General features: G+C 40.0%; 1 protein-coding gene and 2 long non-coding RNA genes across 3 annotated transcripts; 2 read left to right on the top strand and 1 right to left on the bottom strand.

Moving 5' to 3' along the window:
- The first annotated feature begins 3,673 nt into the window (after nt 1-3,673).
- LOC124307427 (uncharacterized) lies at nt 3,674-4,447 on the top strand. Its single transcript, XR_006908817.1, has 3 exons — nt 3,674-3,766; nt 4,031-4,148; nt 4,386-4,447. It is a non-coding gene; the product is annotated as an uncharacterized LOC124307427 (long non-coding RNA).
- A 17-nt stretch (nt 4,448-4,464) lies between these two features.
- Nucleotides 4,465-6,018, top strand: LOC124307416 (uncharacterized). The gene is made up of 5 exons (XR_006908806.1): nt 4,465-4,519; nt 4,759-4,864; nt 5,216-5,291; nt 5,375-5,440; nt 5,794-6,018. It is a non-coding gene; the product is annotated as an uncharacterized LOC124307416 (long non-coding RNA).
- A 10,171-nt stretch (nt 6,019-16,189) lies between these two features.
- On the bottom strand, nt 16,190-19,294 carry LOC124307964 (fasciculation and elongation protein zeta-2-like). The gene is made up of 7 exons (XM_046770215.1): nt 19,274-19,294; nt 18,914-19,105; nt 17,507-17,578; nt 17,099-17,293; nt 16,917-16,992; nt 16,768-16,833; nt 16,190-16,414 (listed from the first exon to the last, which is right to left on the bottom strand). The coding sequence occupies exons 1-7, from the start codon at nt 19,292-19,294 to the stop codon at nt 16,398-16,400; spliced, it is 639 nt and encodes a 212-aa protein (XP_046626171.1). The 3' UTR covers nt 16,190-16,397.
- Nucleotides 19,295-20,750: the final 1,456 nt, after the last annotated feature.

The raw sequence follows: 20,750 nt of genomic DNA on the forward strand, positions 1-20,750 counted from the left end.
TAACACTTTTTATAAAGTTTATTACAAGATAGTCGTACATTGAGTATTTATCAAACGTTTATATCCGTATAAAGCTACGAAAACCTCTTAAAAAATAAATATGTAGGTACAAAATACAGGATTTTATATAAAAATTTAGGCATCATTGTATCATCTCGAATCACTTTCAAATCGTTAAAACTCTAGTAGATTCATTCGACTTGACTCTACGATGGCTTATTTTAATTAGAGTGTCTATCGTCAATCAGAACTAACGGATCTATTAGACTTTCGGCCATTCAAAGGCGGTTTGAAATAAAGATATTGAGGTCTAAGCGTTGTTTTTGAATTGCAAAATTTGTACTTTTAACCGTTGACTGAAGAATATAAAGATAGTTACCCTAATGGGCTTTGGTGTGACAACCAAAAATCGTCGTGCGCTTGCGCTCCCTGAGATGTTCCAACAGTAGAGTTGAGAACTTATTGCAGAACATCAGAAAGTTACCGATTTCGACATGCTGCTGGCTGCAATCGCCTTCCAAGTAACACACTCTTGGCAATGATAAATCCAAGCCAGTACTTAGCCTGTGCGTTGACTGTAGAATATAAAGACGGATACCCCTGGGTAAATTTTTGTGAACAGTTTTCGTCAGGCAACTGGGCCCAGGTGGACGTGGGAGCGTAGGAGGGTTCTGCTCTATCGACTCTACCTAACGAGCTCGCACCGACAATCGTAGCAGCTAAAGTAGTGTCGATATGAAAGCTTAAGATTGAGTGGGTAAAATGTGAGTACGTAAGACTACTTGTCGACTGCGACTTAGGAATGTCGATCAGCTCGATCATCCCCCTGAGAAGAAGCGTAACTGCGTCCGCCGCCAACCGCCTCCGACGACCGCCGCGTCCACCGCCAACTACCAGAACCCCCGAGGACGGCCAAACTCCGTCAACTACCTCGTCCCACCACCGACCATCTTCGTCGTCCTCGTCAACTTTGACCCCGTCCTCTTCCTCCTCCTCTCCTCCTCGCCGCGTGATCGTCATCGTCATCGTCCCCATCGACCACCGCCGATCACTTCCGACCACCTCCAAACACTTCCTACCCCCTGCTCGTCCATGTATTTTATAACATTAATATTCATAATTATTCCGACAACTTTTCATTTGCTCTCTCGATCTTGAAGTTTCGTAGGCATAAATCAAACCGCTGTTTTAGCTAGTCGCAAGTGAAGTATCTACGTTGGATAGCGAAGCAGAATTGTTTTTTGATAAGTGTTTGTATGGCAAAAAATTCAAAGTAACTGTAATTCATCACGGATACACAAATTTTGATCGAGATGAAACGGATGCTCCGTACATGAGACAGTATTTAATGCAGTGTCCTGATTTAAAGGCCTAAAAAGGTGATTGTGTGCGACTTTTTTTTTTGATAAGGAGAGATAGAACGAAGCTTCTTAACACTTCGAGTGTATTCTAACACACATTTGAAAGATACGAGCAAAATTTTTCATCATCCAACTGTCGCAGAACGGCAGCGTTATCAGCTGACCCGTAAACCGAAGGATATATCTTCAGTCAATGGCTGACCATCGAAGGGCCTGGCCGCTTGTGTCTGGAATCGGCAGGAGAGATGAAGTGTGTATTTCTTGTACGAAATGTGAAAACTAAAATCATTATACATCATATCATATCATCATACATCATACATCATACATTATCATACATCGTACATCATACATCATACATAGTATTAAAGTTTGAAACCAAAGTTTGGATGGCGAATGTTCGGAGGTTCAGAAAGTGACGTCACTCGAAATTTTTTTTTTCTTGACGTCATCGATCTATAGTTATCGCAAATCAGCTAGCCGAGTTCCTCAGTCTGGAAACAACCGCGCAATAGAGCGGACGTATGAAAATCGCGCTCCGCAGATTTCGAGTACCGGGTTCTCTACCTCCTAGTCCTGCGCTCCGGGTTTGCGTCCTAGTGCAATTCGACTTCCAGGACAAGCGCTCCGTAGTGTCTATACTCCAGGTCCGGTACCTGGTGCAACTCGACTTCAGGGACAAGAGCTCCATAGTTTCTGTGCTCAAGGTCTACTACCTACAGTAACTCGACTTCCATGACAAGCGCTCCGTGGTTCCTGCGCTCCAGGTCCGGTACCTGGTGAAATTCGAGTTCGAGGACAAGCACTCCGTGGTTCCTGCGCATGCAGGTCAGCTACCTGGTGCAAGTCGACTTCAGGGACAAGCGTTCCGTGATTCCTGCCCTCCAGGTCCGCTACCTGGTGCAACTCGACTTCAGGGACAAGCGTTCCGTGATTCCTGCCCTCCAGGTCCGCTACCTGGTGCAACTCGACTGCAGGGACAAGCGCTCCATAGTTTCTGCGCTCAAGGTCCACCACCTCCAGTAACTCGACTTCCATGACGAGAGCTCCGTGGTTCCTGCGCTCCAGGTCCGCTACCTGGTGAAACTCGACTTCCAGGAAAAGCGCTCCGTAGTTCTGGCTGTCCAGGTCCGTGACCTGATGACTTTTGACCTTCCGAACTCGTTTTCATGTTTACAAATTTGATTATTAAAAAAGTCATGATTTGTACTATCAAACCAATATGCATGCTTCAGCTAACATTTTGAATCGGAAAAAAAATCGAACGACCAGGATCAACAAGTTGCAATTGGTGAGTGGTTGGCATTGTATACATAGGAATACATGTCAATAACGTCGTTCAATTAGAGATAAAATTGCTGTGCACAGTGTTTCAAATCTATCAGCACCTAGCTGATTGTTCTGTGGTATTTTTTGACGAAATTTATTGTCGTAAAATCACAATACGTTATACTTACATGCATGTGTAAACGTGGTTTGTAGCATTACATAGAAAAAATCTTACGAGTGAATTTTTTGGGAAGTCATCGTGCTCCAGTCTCCCCTAGAACTATGTCATCTGGCAAAATACTGACAACGAGTAAGCGAGCGCACGAGGACAAAAACCTGTTACACTAGGCATTCGACCCCGAGCGAGCTTTAGCGAGCGGGTGTTTTAAAACTATAGTTATTTTCAATTCGCGTACTATTCTATTGTCAATGTACCAAAATAACCAAAAAAACCGTGAGATCATATTAATTGTCGAGCTCAAACGTACAAGGTAACGATTTTTACCAAGAAAATTCTGAACGAAAATGAATGTGATTTAACGTATTTTTCTGAGTTTTTTAGTTCATCGATGATAGAAATATATGTCAATTCAAAGTACTTTTAGTTTTTACACTTCAGACAGAAATTACGCACTCCATCTTTCTTGCTAATTCGAGATTCCAGCGGTGAGGCGCCAATGGCCAGCTAATATCTTCGCCATTTTGCGACAATTGATGATGAGTAAATTTTTCTTGTACTATCCAAATGTGAGTTAAAATACACTTGAAATTTTGAGATGCTTCGTGAGTTATCTCCCATTTAAAAAAAAGCCGACAATTAACGTTTCGCTTAAAAATTATCGTATTTGATTGATTTGAAAAAAAAATATCTGCACTTTTTCCGATCTTTCATATGGCAGCATTTGAAGAACCCGGTTTCCACTTTGAACCGACGCGCGACGTGGAAAATATTTTTTCTCCATTATCTGATTTTATTATCGACCTTTTTTCAGTGTTACTTAAATATTTAGCTATATGATTATTGATTGCGTTCAGTTTTCAACCACTTGTATACGATGAAAGTATAAAATAAATAATTTTAATTAACTATTTTCACGTAAACCAATAACAAACAGCAATGTTGCTATTTCTGCACGGTGAGTATAACATTTTTATGATATTTACTGGCAATTAAAATTATATTGTATCTAAAATTTTTTAAACTTGTCATGTATACAATGAATTATTTCAATTGAATTTTCGCGCAAGCCGTAATTCAGCAGCTAGCAATGCGCTAATCAAATTTCTATAATTTTTTAGAATTTTCTCACAATCTTTTCGGTCAAATCTGTCAATGGAAAAATGATATTATTCCTAACGCAAAATTTTTGAGGTGTTCTAATAATGAAAATATTTCTTAGTTTCCGAGGTATAACCCGAGGTGGTTGGGCGTGGTTGTGGGTGATCGAGGTGAACGAGAAGGAGGACCAGAAAGACTAGGAGAACAAGGTGGACTAGGAGGACGAGGATTTGTGCACGGTAAGAATGACATTATTATAATATTTAATGGCCATTGTAATTATATTCATCTAACTTTTTAAAACTCGTCACGTTTACAATTAATTATTTCAGTTCATTTTTCGCGCAAGCACAAATTGAGTAGCTATAAATGCGCTAATAAAATTTATTATATTATTACTTAATTAATTAATTATGTTAATGCTTCACAATATTTTTGATGTGTTCTTATACTGAAAATATTTCATAATATTCAAGGTATAACCCGAGGTGGTTATCGGTGGTCGATAGAGGTGGTTGACGGTGGTTGGAGGCGGTCGGAGGTGGACGAGGAAGAGGACGAAGAAGACGAGGAGAACAAGGTGGACGTGGAGGACTAGGATTTGTGCTCGGTGAGTGAAACATTTTTATAATATTTATTGGTAATTGCATTTACATTGTATTTAAAATTTTTCAAACTTGTCATGTTTGCAATAAATTATTTCAATTCATTTTTCGCGCAAGCACATATTCAGTAGTTTCAAATGCGCTCACAAAATTTATTACATATGAATTAATTAACTCATTATATTAATCCGAACACAATATTTTTCATGTGTTCTTATACCAAAAATATTTATCACTATTCCAGGTATAACCCGAGGTGGTTAGCAGTAGTCGTTGGCGGTGATTAGCGGTGGATGGAGGCGGTCGAGCTGGACGAGGAGGAGGACGAGGAAGACGAGGATTTGTGCTCGGTGAGTTTAACATCATTATAATATTTAATGAGGTAGGATCAGGATCGGGAGTAGGAGTAGTATCAGGGGAAGAAGTAGTATCAGGAGTAGAAGTAGGAGTAGGATCAGGAGTAGGTGTAGAAATAGGAGTGGTAGTAGTAATAGAGGCAGGGTGCGGGGGGGGGGGGGGGGTGACAAAGTAGAAAAAACAAATACAAAATAGTAACAGCCCTTTGCCGCAGCATAGATCCATACAAGATTCCAAGGTAGGCATCTTAGATTTACGAGCAAAGTCTGATTAGTACTTTGTCAATCTTGTTAGACCTATGAGATACGTTTCTAACCAGACAAAAATATATTGAAAATTTATAGTATTTGACAACAGTGATACCTTATCACATGGACAGTGGCCCACCTGATAATCAAGCTTTACAAGTCCTCATTAAGAGTGAGTTTTACAAGTTCTTGGTAACAGTACCAACAATTATTTAATAACTTCATTCGAAATTAATAATATGTTTTTGTTTTCAGTATTGAAGGCTATTGATGAGGATAGTCCAACGGTGCCCACATTATTAACGGACTACATATTAAAAGGTGGGTTGATTTCTTTCACCTTGTCTTGAATCCGTGCGAGATAAACACTTGTATATTTCACGGTTCAGTTATTATCATGAGGTTGAAGTTCGTAATGTTATTCGGGCGATGAATTTTTAGAAAAACTTGGAATACAACTTCAGGATTGTCTGGGAATAAGTAAACCGTAATAAACCAAATTGTAATCATATCAAGTTATCACTAATAAGCAATTGCGGGTAACATATTAGCTTACTTTTGTAAGTATTTATGAATATAGCCTCTATGAATATTCATTGTTGGTATATAAGGTCTGGCAACGTACCTACCTTCTGTAAGAGATGTTGAAGATTTTTAACATAATTATATTTCAGATCTGTGCCCCACTTAGTGATCCACTAGTACATATCCTCCGACATGACATCGCTCCGCTACGTATGCAGAAGAAAAGATTTATTAAGATGCAGATTGCTCCTCTCTTCTTGCCATTGTGCTTTCAGCCATTGTTGTGCTGTGTGTTTAAAATTTAGGACAGTATATAATATAGAATAACATGTACATCTACGAATATAGCACTGCAATAAATCTTATAGAAATGAGCTCACATTGAGATTTCTCTGTATTTATAACTCGACGCGAGAAGGCAAAAATCAATGTAATGCCATCTGTAAGGTAATTGGACTCGTATTTGCACTACGAGAACTCGTTGGGCATTTTGCGGTGAAATTTGAAAAATTGTTGTACAAGAAATTAAATAACTATAAAAATGGATAAAAAATATTATCTCTAATAGTGAATGTAGCTAATACAGCTTTAACCGTGTATTGATTATGTTAATGATCTATGGTGACAAGATCGGAATTAGATAAGCTCTCTAAATACCCTTTTCTAGTCTATTAATTTGTATCATGCATATGTAAATGTATATTTCTTCAGTTTGTACAATCACCGCAGTAGGATTACCCTTGCCATGTTTTATGGTGCGCTTGTGTAATTTGTATATTATTAACCTTACGTTTTACTCTATTTGCGACAAGTTGCGAGTGTCTCTAATTTCTTTGCAATTATTTATGTACATGTATGTGTATATATGTATATATATACTTATGAATGTGTATATACATATATGCACATATTTAAAACTAGATTTTTACAATAAACACAGAGGTTTTAGTATATTCACATACGGATTTCTGTGTATGGGTATACTTGAACTAAAATATCCTTATCTCTAATACGGAGTTGTTCGTAATTCGCATTTGTTCTTGTAACCTAATGTCCTACATACGATGGCAAAAATCGAGATCCAACTTAACTGAGTCTCAAAGTCCTGTTGACATAAAAGCAGCTATTTGATAGAAATTATAGTTTATAGTTTACACAGCCCATTGCATGATATTTCATTATAAATACATATGTTTCAATGTATTTAGGAATAATTTATCAAATATACAGAGGTCATGTGCTAATAATAAATGAATTGATTCGACCACAGTTTGATGCATTCATTAGAGCTTTAACAATAAATTTAAGCTTTATTACTTCTTTTATTTTACTATGGATAATCAAAAACATTTCCGACTATTCGTGCTGTGGGAGCATGGGGATTAAACCAAATGTAGCAAAGGATTAGAAACAGTGTATGTAGGGTACGGGTATTTTAGTAACAATGCAAACACGTGCCGCTAGCTTAGTTTTGACATATCTAGAATACCACGCCTTGCGAATCAGCTTTCCAGACAGAGATGAATGATGAATTTTAAGGATTGCATTATCGTTGTTGAATACTCTATGCCTCATGGGAAACGAAAATCTGTAACGATAAAATTGATGCACCGGATCATCGTCGACTTTAACTTTTGAAATGTCCTACCATTTTCGAACAGCTCCTACCTCCACCTGCCACCTCCGACCATCAATGGCCACTTTCGACCACCCCCTATCACCTTCTGCCAGCGCCGACCACCTTTTACCATTTCCGAACACCTCCAACCATTCTATTTACCTATATTACTAGATTAGCTATGATACGAAAAGCGAAGAATTATTCATTTCGAAATGGGATTCTATTCGACGCGCGCTCGATGTATTCCATAACATTAGTATTCGCAATTACTCCAACAACTTTTCATTTGCTCTCTCGATCTTGAATTTTCATAGGCATAGAATCGAAACGCTGTTTTAGCTGGTCGCAAGTGAAGTATCTGCGTTGTGTGGAGGAGCAGAATTGTTTTTCGAAAAGTATTCGGATGGAAAAAAATTCAGAGTAACTGCAATACATCACGGATGTGCTAGTTTTGAACGAGACGAAATGGATGCTTCGTATATGAGACAGTATTTAAAGCAGCGTAGTGATTTGAAGACTTAAAAAAGTGATAGGGAGAGAAAGAACGAAGCTTCTCAACACTTCGAGTGTATTTTAACACACATTTGAAAGACAAGAGCAAAATTTTTCATCATCCAACTGTCGCAGAACGGCAGCGTTATCAGCTGACCCGTTAACCGAAGGATATATCTTCAGTCAACGGCTGACCATCGAAGGGCCTGGGCGCTTGAGACTGGAGATAAAGTGCGTATTTCTTGTATGAAATGTGAAAACTAAAATCATTATACAACATACATCATACATCATAGATCGTACATCATACATCATACATCATACATCATACATCATACATCATACATCATACATCATACATCATACATCATACATCATACATCATCATACCTAGTATTACAGTTCGAAACCAAAGTTTGAATTTTCGGATGTTCGGAAAGTGACGTCACCAATCTAAAATCGGCTAGCCGAGTTCCTCAGTCGGGTAACAACCGCGCAGTAGAGCGGACGGTTGAGAGTCGCGCTCCGCAAATTTCGAGTACCGGGCTCTCAACCTCCCGGATCCAGCGCTTCGGGTCCGCTACGTATTTCGAGTACCGGGTTCTCAACCTCCCGGATCCCGCGCTTCGGGTCCGCTACGCGTTGAAACTCGACTTCCAGGATAAGCGCTCCGTGGTTCCTCGTTCATGTTTACAATAAATTATTTCAATTCGTTTTTCGCGCAACCCCAAATTCGGTAGCTGTCGGTCCGCTAGTAAAATTTCTCGACTTCCAGGATAAGCGCTCCGTGGTTCCTGGTTCATGTTTACAATAAATTATTTCAATTCGTTTTTCGCGCAACCCCAAATTCGGTAGCTGTCGGTCCGCTAATAAAATTTCTCGACTTCCAGGATAAGCGCTCCGTGGTTCCTGGTTCATGTTTACAATAAATTATTTCAATTCGTTTTTCGCGCAACCCCAAATTCGGTAGCTGTCGGTCCGCTAATAAAATTTCTCGACTTCCAGGATAAGCGCTCCGTGGTTCCTGGTTCATGTTTACAATAAATTATTTCAATTCGTTTTTCGCGCAACCCCAAATTCGGTAGCTGTCGGTCCGCTAATAAAATTTCTCGACTTCCAGGATAAGCGCTCCGTGGTTCCTGGTTCATGTTTACAATAAATTATTTCAATTCGTTTTTCGCGCAACCCCAAATTCGGTAGCTGTCGGTCCGCTAATAAAATTTCTCGACTTCCAGGATAAGCGCTCCGTGGTTCCTGGTTCATGTTTACAATAAATTATTTCAATTCGTTTTTCGCGCAACCCCAAATTCGGTAGCTGTCGGTCCGCTAATAAAATTTCTCGACTTCCAGGATAAGCGCTCCGTGGTTCCTGGTTCATGTTTACAATAAATTATTTCAATTCGTTTTTCGCGCAACCCCAAATTCGGTAGCTGTCGGTCCGCTAACGAAATTTCTCGACTTCCAGGATAAGCGCTCCGTGGTTCCTGGTTCATGTTTAAAATAAATTATTTCAATTCGTTTTTCGCGCAACCCCAAATTCGGTAGCTGTCGGTCCGCTAATAAAATTTCTCGACTTCCAGGATAAGCGCTCCGTGGTTCCTGGTTCATGTTTACAATAAATTATTTCAATTCGTTTTTCGCGCAACCCCAAATTCGGCAGCTGTCGGTCCGCTAATAAAATTTCTCGACTTCCAGGATAAGCGCTCCGTGGTTCCTGGTTCATGTTTACAATAAATTATTTCAATTCGTTTTTCGCGCAACCCCAAATTCGGTAGCTGTCGGTCCGCTAATAAAATTTCTCGACTTCCAGGATAAGCGCTCCGTGGTTCCTGGTTCATGTTTACAATAAATTATTTCAATTCGTTTTTCGCGCAACCCCAAATTCGGTAGCTGTCGGTCCGCTAATAAAATTTCTCGACTTCCAGGATAAGCGCTCCGTGGTTCCTGGTTCATGTTTACAATAAATTATTTCAATTCGTTTTTCGCGCAACCCCAAATTCGGTAGCTGTCGGTCCGCTAATAAAATTTCTCGACTTCCAGGATAAGCGCTCCGTGGTTCCTGGTTCATGTTTACAATAAATTATTTCAATTCGTTTTTCGCGCAACCCCAAATTCGGTAGCTGTCGGTCCGCTAATAAAATTTCTCGACTTCCAGGATAAGCGCTCCGTGGTTCCTGGTTCATGTTTACAATAAATTATTTCAATTCGTTTTTCGCGCAACCCCAAATTCGGTAGCTGTCGGTCCGCTAATAAAATTTCTCGACTTCCAGGATAAGCGCTCCGTGGTTCCTGGTTCATGTTTACAATAAATTATTTCAATTCGTTTTTCGCGCAACCCCAAATTCGGTAGCTGTCGGTCCGCTAACGAAATTTCTCGACTTCCAGGATAAGCGCTCCGTGGTTCCTGGTTCATGTTTAAAATAAATTATTTCAATTCGTTTTTCGCGCAACCCCAAATTCGGTAGCTGTCGGTCCGCTAATAAAATTTCTCGACTTCCAGGATAAGCGCTCCGTGGTTCCTGGTTCATGTTTACAATAAATTATTTCAATTCGTTTTTCGCGCAACCCCAAATTCGGTAGCTGTCGGTCCGCTAATAAAATTTCTCGACTTCCAGGATAAGCGCTCCGTGGTTCCTGGTTCATGTTTACAATAAATTATTTCAATTCGTTTTTCGCGCAACCCCAAATTCGGTAGCTGTCGGTCCGCTATTAAAATTTCTCGACTTCCAGGATAAGCGCTCCGTGGTTCCTGGTTCATCTTTACAATAAATTATTTTAATTCGTTTTTCGCGCGAGCCCAAATTCGGTAGCTGTCGGTGCGCTAATAAAATTTCTATAACTTTACAATCTTCCCATAATCTTTTTGGTAAGATATGTCGATAAAAAAATTATATCAAACCTTACACATTATTTTTGATTTGTTCTCACGCTGAAAATATTCATCAGTATTCGAGGTATAACCTGAGGTGGTTGACGGCGGTCGGAGGTGGACGAGGAGGAGGACGAGGAGGACGAGGATTTGTACTGGGTGAGTAAAACACTTTTATAATATTTGATGGCAATTGTAATTATATTTCATCTGAAACATTACAAACTTGTCACGTTTACAATAAATTATTTCAATTCATTTTTCGTGCAAGCACATATTCAGTAGCTATGAATAATCTTATACAATTTATTATATTATTAATTAATTAATTATTATTCTTATAATATTTAATGGCAATTGTAATTATATTTCATCTGAAATATTACAAACTTGTCACGTTTACAATAAATTATTTCAATTCATTTTTCGTGCAAGCACATATTCACTAGCTATGAATAATCTTGTACAATTTATCATATTATTAATTAATTGATTAATTACATTAATCCTTACACAATATTTTTGATGTGTTCTTATACTAAAAATATTCATTACTATTCCAGGTATTACCCGCGGTGGTCGGAGGTGGACGAGGAGGAGGACGAGCTGGACGAGGAGGAGGACGAGGTGGACGAGGAGGAGGCGGGGTGGGTCGTGGGAGAGGTCCTCTCCTCTCCTTAGAGGAGGGGAGGGGGAGGGGTAGGGAAGGGGGAGAGGTGGGCGGGGTGGGGGAAGGGACGGGAAGGGAAGGGAAGGGACGGGAAGGGAAGGGGAGGGAGGAAGGGTGGCGGGGTGGGGGGAGGGAGGGAGGGAGGGAGGGAGGGAGGGAGGGTGGGTGGGTGGGAGGGAGGGAGGGCGGGCGGGAGGGAGGGAGAGAGTGGAGGACGGATGTCGATGCGAGCCCGTTAGAGTTAATAAAGCAGTACACCCCCCCCTCTCGTGCCCTCCCTCCCTCCCACCCTCCCGCCCTCCCGCCCGCCCGCCCTCCCTCCCTCCCTCCCGCCCCGCGCCCCGCCCCACCCCCTCCCCTCCACCCTCCCCTCCCCGCCCCTTCCCTTCCCTTCCCTTCCCTTCCTTCCCCCTCCCCACCCACCTTTCCCCCTTCCCTGCCCCTCCCCTTCCCCTCCTCTGAGGAGAGGAGAGGTCCTCTCCCACGACCCACCCCGCCTCCTCCTCGTCCACCTCGTCCTCCTCCTCGTCCAGCTCGTCCTCCTCCTCGTCCACCTCCGACCACCTCGGGTAATACCTGGAATAGTAATGAATATTTTTAGTATAAGAACACATCAAAAATATTGTGTAAGGATTAATGTAATTAATCAATTAATTAATAATATAATAAATTGTATAAGATTATTCATAGCTACTGAATATGTGCTTGCACGAAAAATGAATTGAAATAATTTATTGTAAACGCGACAAGTTTGTAATGTTTCAGATGAAATATAATTACAATTGCCATCAAATATTATAAAAGTGTTTTACTCACCCAGTACAAATCCTCGTCCTCCTCGTCCTCCTCCTCGTCCACCTCCGACCGCCGTCAACCACCTCAGGTTATACCTCGAATACTAATGAATATTTTCAGCGTGAGAACAAATCAAAAATAATGTGTAAGGTTTGATATAATTTTTTTATCGACATATCTTACCAAAAAGATTATGAGAAGATTGTAAAGTTATAGAAATTTTATTAGCGCACCGACAGCTACCGAATTTGGGGTTGCGCGAAAAACGAATTGAAATAATTTATTGTAAACATGAACCAGGAACCACGGAGCGCTTATCCTGGAAGTCGAGAAATTTTATTAGCGGACCGACAGCTACCGAATTTGGGGTTGCGCGAAAAACGAATTGAAATAATTTATTGTAAACATGAACCAGGAACCACGGAGCGCTTATCCTGGAAGTCGAGAAATTTTATTAGCGGACCGACAGCTACCGAATTTGGGGTTGCGCGAAAAACGAATTGAAATAATTTATTGTAAACATGAACCAGGAACCACGGAGCGCTTATCCTGGAAGTCGAGAAATTTTATTAGCGGACCGACAGCTACCGAATTTGGGGTTGCGCGAAAAACGAATTGAAATAATTTATTGTAAACATGAACCAGGAACCACGGAGCGCTTATCCTGGAAGTCGAGAAATTTTATTAGCGGACCGACAGCTACCGAATTTGGGGTTGCGCGAAAAACGAATTGAAATAATTTATTGTAAACATGAACCAGGAACCACGGAGCGCTTATCCTGGAAGTCGAGAAATTTTATTAGCGGACCGACAGCTACCGAATTTGGGGTTGCGCGAAAAACGAATTGAAATAATTTATTTTAAACATGAACCAGGAACCACGGAGCGCTTATCCTGGAAGTCGAGAAATTTCGTTAGCGGACCGACAGCTACCGAATTTGGGGTTGCGCGAAAAACGAATTGAAATAATTTATTGTAAACATGAACCAGGAACCACGGAGCGCTTATCCTGGAAGTCGAGAAATTTTATTAGCGGACCGACAGCTACCGAATTTGGGGTTGCGCGAAAAACGAATTGAAATAATTTATTGTAAACATGAACCAGGAACCACGGAGCGCTTATCCTGGAAGTCGAGAAATTTTATTAGCGGACCGACAGCTACCGAATTTGGGGTTGCGCGAAAAACGAATTGAAATAATTTATTGTAAACATGAACCAGGAACCACGGAGCGCTTATCCTGGAAGTCGAGAAATTTTATTAGCGGACCGACAGCTACCGAATTTGGGGTTGCGCGAAAAACGAATTGAAATAATTTATTGTAAACATGAACCAGGAACCACGGAGCGCTTATCCTGGAAGTCGAGAAATTTTATTAGCGGACCGACAGCTACCGAATTTGGGGTTGCGCGAAAAACGAATTGAAATAATTTATTGTAAACATGAACCAGGAACCACGGAGCGCTTATCCTGGAAGTCGAGAAATTTTATTAGCGGACCGACAGCTACCGAATTTGGGGTTGCGCGAAAAACGAATTGAAATAATTTATTGTAAACATGAACCAGGAACCACGGAGCGCTTATCCTGGAATTCGAGAAATTTTACTAGCGGACCGACAGCTACCGAATTTGGGGTTGCGCGAAAAACGAATTGAAATAATTTATTGTAAACATGAACGAGGAACCACGGAGCGCTTATCCTGGAAGTCGAGTTTCAACGCGTAGCGGACCCGAAGCGCGGGATCCGGGAGGTTGAGAACCCGGTACTCGAAATACGTAGCGGACCCGAAGCGCTGGATCCGGGAGGTTGAGAGCCCGGTACTCGAAATTTGCGGAGCGCGACTCTCAACCGTCCGCTCTACTGCGCGGTTGTTACCCGACTGAGGAACTCGGCTAGCCGATTTTAGATTGGTGACGTCACTTTCCGAACATCCGAAAATTCAAACTTTGGTTTCGAACTGTAATACTAGGTATGATGATGTATGATGTATGATGTATGATGTATGATGTATGATGTATGATGTATGATGTATGATGTATGATGTATGATGTATGATGTACGATCTATGATGTATGATGTATGTTGTATAATGATTTTAGTTTTCACATTTCATACAAGAAATACGCACTTTATCTCCAGTCTCAAGCGCCCAGGCCCTTCGATGGTCAGCCGTTGACTGAAGATATATCCTTCGGTTAACGGGTCAGCTGATAACGCTGCCGTTCTGCGACAGTTGGATGATGAAAAATTTTGCTCTTGTCTTTCAAATGTGTGTTAAAATACACTCGAAGTGTTGAGAAGCTTCGTTCTTTCTCTCCCTATCACTTTTTTAAGTCTTCAAATCACTACGCTGCTTTAAATACTGTCTCATATACGAAGCATCCATTTCGTCTCGTTCAAAACTAGCACATCCGTGATGTATTGCAGTTACTCTGAATTTTTTTCCATCCGAATACTTTTCGAAAAACAATTCTGCTCCTCCACACAACGCAGATACTTCACTTGCGACCAGCTAAAACAGCGTTTCGATTCTATGCCTATGAAAATTCAAGATCGAGAGAGCAAATGAAAAGTTGTTGGAGTAATTGCGAATACTAATGTTATGGAATACATCGAGCGCGCGTCGAATAGAATCCCATTTCGAAATGAATAATTCTTCGCTTTTCGTATCATAGCTAATCTAGTAATATAGGTAAATAGAATGGTTGGAGGTGTTCGGAAATGGTAAAAGGTGGTCGGCGCTGGCAGAAGGTGATAGGGGGTGGTCGAAAGTGGCCATTGATGGTCGGAGGTGGCAGGTGGAGGTAGGAGCTGTTCGAAAATGGTAGGACATTTCAAAAGTTAAAGTCGACGATGATCCGGTGCATCAATTTTATCGTTACAGATTTTCGTTTCCCATGAGGCATAGAGTATTCAACAACGATAATGCAATCCTTAAAATTCATCATTCATCTCTGTCTGGAAAGCTGATTCGCAAGGCGTGGTATTCTAGATATGTCAAAACTAAGCTAGCGGCACGTGTTTGCATTGTTACTAAAATACCCGTACCCTACATACACTGTTTCTAATCCTTTGCTACATTTGGTTTAATCCCCATGCTCCCACAGCACGAATAGTCGGAAATGTTTTTGATTATCCATAGTAAAATAAAAGAAGTAATAAAGCTTAAATTTATTGTTAAAGCTCTAATGAATGCATCAAACTGTGGTCGAATCAATTCATTTATTATTAGCACATGACCTCTGTATATTTGATAAATTATTCCTAAATACATTGAAACATATGTATTTATAATGAAATATCATGCAATGGGCTGTGTAAACTATAAACTATAATTTCTATCAAATAGCTGCTTTTATGTCAACAGGACTTTGAGACTCAGTTAAGTTGGATCTCGATTTTTGCCATCGTATGTAGGACATTAGGTTACAAGAACAAATGCGAATTACGAACAACTCCGTATTAGAGATAAGGATATTTTAGTTCAAGTATACCCATACACAGAAATCCGTATGTGAATATACTAAAACCTCTGTGTTTATTGTAAAAATCTAGTTTTAAATATGTGCATATATGTATATACACATTCATAAGTATATATATACATATATACACATACATGTACATAAATAATTGCAAAGAAATTAGAGACACTCGCAACTTGTCGCAAATAGAGTAAAACGTAAGGTTAATAATATACAAATTACACAAGCGCACCATAAAACGTGGCAAGGGTAATCCTACTGCGGTGATTGTACAAACTGAAGAAATATACATTTACATATGCATGATACAAATTAATAGACTAGAAAAGGGTATTTAGAGAGCTTATCTAATTCCGATCTTGTCACCATAGATCATTAACATAATCAATACACGGTTAAAGCTGTATTAGCTACATTCACTATTAGAGATAATATTTTTTATCCATTTTTATAGTTATTTAATTTCTTGTACAACAATTTTTCAAATTTCACCGCAAAATGCCCAACGAGTTCTCGTAGTGCAAATACGAGTCCAATTACCTTACAGATGGCATTACATTGATTTTTGCCTTCTCGCGTCGAGTTATAAATACAGAGAAATCTCAATGTGAGCTCATTTCTATAAGATTTATTGCAGTGCTATATTCGTAGATGTACATGTTATTCTATATTATATACTGTCCTAAATTTTAAACACACAGCACAACAATGGCTGAAAGCACAATGGCAAGAAGAGAGGAGCAATCTGCATCTTAATAAATCTTTTCTTCTGCATACGTAGCGGAGCGATGTCATGTCGGAGGATATGTACTAGTGGATCACTAAGTGGGGCACAGATCTGAAATATAATTATGTTAAAAATCTTCAACATCTCTTACAGAAGGTAGGTACGTTGCCAGACCTTATATACCAACAATGAATATTCATAGAGGCTATATTCATAAATACTTACAAAAGTAAGCTAATATGTTACCCGCAATTGCTTATTAGTGATAACTTGATATGATTACAATTTGGTTTATTACGGTTTACTTATTCCCAGACAATCCTGAAGTTGTATTCCAAGTTTTTCTAAAAATTCATCGCCCGAATAACATTACGAACTTCAACCTCATGATAATAACTGAACCGTGAAATATACAAGTGTTTATCTCGCACGGATTCAAGACAAGGTGAAAGAAATCAACCCACCTTTTAATATGTAGTCCGTTAATAATGTGGGCACCGTTGGACTATCCTCATCAATAGCCTTCAATACTGAAAACAAAAACATATTATTAATTTCGAATGAAGTTATTAAATAATTGTTGGTACTGTTACCAAGAACTTGTAAAACTTACTCTTAATGAGGACTTGTAAAGCTTGATTATCAGGTGGGCCACTGTCCATGTGATAAGGTATCACTGTTGTCAAATACTGTAAATGTCCAATATATTTTTGTCAGTTTAGAAACATATCTCATAGGTCTAACAAGATTGACAAAGTACTAATCAGACTTTGCTCGTAAATCTAAGATGCCTACCTTGGAATCTTGTATGGATCTATGCTGCGGCAAAGGGCTGTTACTATTTTGTATTTGGTTTCTCTTTTTTGTCACGTGGTAATGTCTACGCCGATTTTGAACAGCGAGAAGCAATGAAATAAACTGGTTTTTAAGCTCCTTCTCATACTCCAACTCGTCTCTCAATGCCAACTCAGCTATTAAAGTTTCGCTGAGCTAAGAACACATCAAAAGTATTATGTAAGGATTATTATAATTAATTTATCAATTAATATGTAATAAATTGTATTAGCGCGTTTATAGCTACTGAATATGTGCTTGCGCGAAAAATGAATTGAAATAATTTTTTGTAAACATGACAAGTTTTAAATATTTTAGATGAAATATAATTATAATATCCATCAAATATTATAAAAATGTTTTACTCACCGAGCACAAATCCTTGTCTTCCTTGTCCTCATCCTCGTCCACCTCCGACCACCTCCAACTACCGCTAACTACCTTCGGTTATACCTGGAATAGTAATAAATATTTTCAGTATAAGAACACATCAAAAATATTGGGTAAGGATTAATATAATTGAGTAATTAATTAATTAATTAAATAATAATATAATAAATTGTATAAGCTTATTCATAGCTACTTAATTTGTGCTCGCGCGAAAAACGAATTGAAATAATTTATTGTAAACATGACATTTTTGAAAAATTATAATTGTAACATAATTACAATTGCCATTAAATATTATAAATAATTTACAAGTCGTTTGAATTTTTCGTCCCGACCTTGCTTGGCGGTTTCAAATGGAATCAGCCTATACTCCTACTCCTACTCCTACCCCTACTCCTACTACCGTCGACCACCTCCGTCCTCCTCGTTCACCTCGTCCCCCAAGTCCATCTCCTCCTTCTTCTCATTCTTGTCCTCCACGTCCTCTTGACCCTCCACCTCCGCCTACTCCTCCTTCTCCGACCACCTTCAACCACCGCCAACCATATCCAACGACCACTGCTAGCCACCTCGGGTCATACCTCGAATACTAATAAATATTATCAGTATTAGGACACATCAACAATATTATATAACGATTAGTATAATTTTCTTATCGATACATTTCACCGACAAGATTGCGAGAAAATTATAAATAATTATAGAAATTTTATTAGCGCATTAATAGCTACTGAAGTTGGGCTTGCGCGGAAAACGAATCTAAATGATTTATTGTAAGTGTCAAGTTAACAAAATTTCAGATAAAATATAATTACAGTTGCCATTAAATATTATAAAAACGTTATACTTACCGTGCACAAATAGTAACATAGTATTTGATTACAATTATTCATTTTGTACTATTATCGTATACAAGTGGTTAAAAACTGATAGCAATGAATAATTATATAACTAAATATTTAGGTAACACCGAAAAAAGATCAATCATAAAATCAGATAATGAAGAAATAATATCTTTTATGTCAGTTCAAAGTGGAAACCAGGTTCTTTAAATGCTGCCGTATGAAAGATCGGGAAAAGTACACATATTTTCTTTCAAATCAATCAAATACGATAAGATTTGAGCGAAGCGTTGATTGTCGGCTGTTTTTTTTAATGGGAGATAAGTAACGAAGCTTTTTAAAATTTCGAGCAAATCGAGTTTCACCAGGTAGTGGACCTGGAGCGCAAAAACTACGGAGCGCTTATCCCTGAAGTCGAGTTTCACCATGTAGTGGAACTTGAGCGCGAAAACTACAGAGCGCTTGGCCTGGAAGTCGAGTTCCCCATGCAGTGGACCTGGAGCATAGAAACTACGAAGCGCTTGTCCTGGATGTCGAGTTTTACCAGGTAATGGACCTTGGACAAAGAAACTACGGAGCACTTGTCCTGGACGTCAAGTGTCACCAGGTAGTGAACCTTGAGCGCAGAAACTACGGAGCGCTTGTCTTGGAAGTCGAGGTTCACCAGGTAGCGAACCTGGAGCGCAGGAACCACGGAGTGTTTGTCCAGGAAGTCGAGTTCCTGCAGGTAGTGGACCTAGAGCGCAGGAACCACGAAGCGCTAATCCCGGAAGTCAAGTTCCATAAGGTAGTGGACCTGGGGTGCAGGAACCACGGAGCGCTTGTCCCGAAAGTTTAGTATAACCAGGTAGCGGACCTGGAGCATATAAACCACGGAGCGCTTGTCCTGGAAGTCGAGTCTCACCAGGAACCGGACCTGGAGCATAGAAACTACGGAGCGCTTGTCCCTGAAGTCGAGTCTCTCCAGGTAGCGGACCTGGAGCGCGGGATCCGGGAGGTTGAGAACCCGGTACTCGAAATTTGCGGAGCGCGATTCTCGTACGTCCTCTCTGCTGCGCGGTTGTTTCCATACTGAGGAATTCGGCTAGCTGATTTTCGTGGTCGACGATTACTATAGATCGATGACGTAAAGAAAAAAAATTTTGGCTGACGTCACTTTCAGAATATCCGAACATTCGAACATCCAAACTATGGTTTCGAAATTTAATACTATGTATGATGTATGATGTATGATGCATGATGTATGATGTATGTTGTATGATGATGTACGATGATATGATATGTATTACGATTTTAGTTTTTACATTTCAGACAAAAAATACGCACTTTATCTTTCCTGCCAATTCCAGACTCAAACGGCTAGGCCCTTCGATGGTCAGCCGTTGACTAAAGATGTATTCTTCAGTTAACGGGTCAGCTAATAACGCTACCGTTCTGCGACAATTGGATGATAACAATTTTTGCTCGTACCTTTCAAATATTTGTTAAAATACACTCAAAGTCTTAAGAAGCTTGGTTCTTTCTCTCCCTATCAAAAAAAACAAAAATTGCGGGACATTCACCTTTTTACGTCTTTAAATCAGGACACAGCGTTAAATACTGTCTCATATACGGAGCATCCATTTGATCTCGATCAAAATTAGTGCATCTGGGATGTATTACAGTTACTCTGAATTTTGTTCCATATGAACACTTTAGGAAAAACAATTCTTCTTCTCAACCCAACGTAGATACTTCACTTGCGACTAGCAAAAACAGCGTCTCGATTCTATGCCTACGAAAATTCAAGATCGAGAGAGCAAATAAAAAGTTGTTGAAATAAATATGAATATTAATATTATGGAATACATGGCGGAGGTGGTAGGAGCTGGTCGGAGGTGTTCGGAAATGGTAGGAGGTGGTAGAAGCTGGTAGGAGGTCGTAAGAGGTCGTAGGAGGTGGCAAGGGGTGCAAGAGGTAGACGGAGATGGTAGAGGGTGTTTGGAGGTATTCGGGAGTGGTTGCACGGGGTAGGAAGTTCTTGTCGGCGGTTGGTGGTGATCGGCGGTGGTCGAGGAGGACGATGACGATAAGGACGATGAGAGGGGGGAGGGGGGAGGAGGTGGTTGACGGTGGTTTGAGGTGCTCAAGCAGAAAAACCCAGACGCAGCAATTTGCTCGAGAAAGAATTTGTCAATAAATAGAATAAGTTAGAATAATCAGTATACTTGATACCTGGTCCAAGACACTTCTGAATTGGTCTAAGGAAACGATCCCGCATCGAGGACTCAGGTTTGTAAATTCTGCAGTTCTCCAATGGCCCGGCCAAATCACTATACCTGGTCAAGCGCGATGGAAGCGACGTCAAGCAATACTTCCAATGATGCACCTTCAACTAAGTT

The sequence above is a fragment of the Neodiprion virginianus genome, chromosome 6, assembly GCF_021901495.1.
Source record: "Neodiprion virginianus isolate iyNeoVirg1 chromosome 6, iyNeoVirg1.1, whole genome shotgun sequence".
Lineage (NCBI taxonomy): Eukaryota > Metazoa > Arthropoda > Insecta > Hymenoptera > Diprionidae > Neodiprion > Neodiprion virginianus.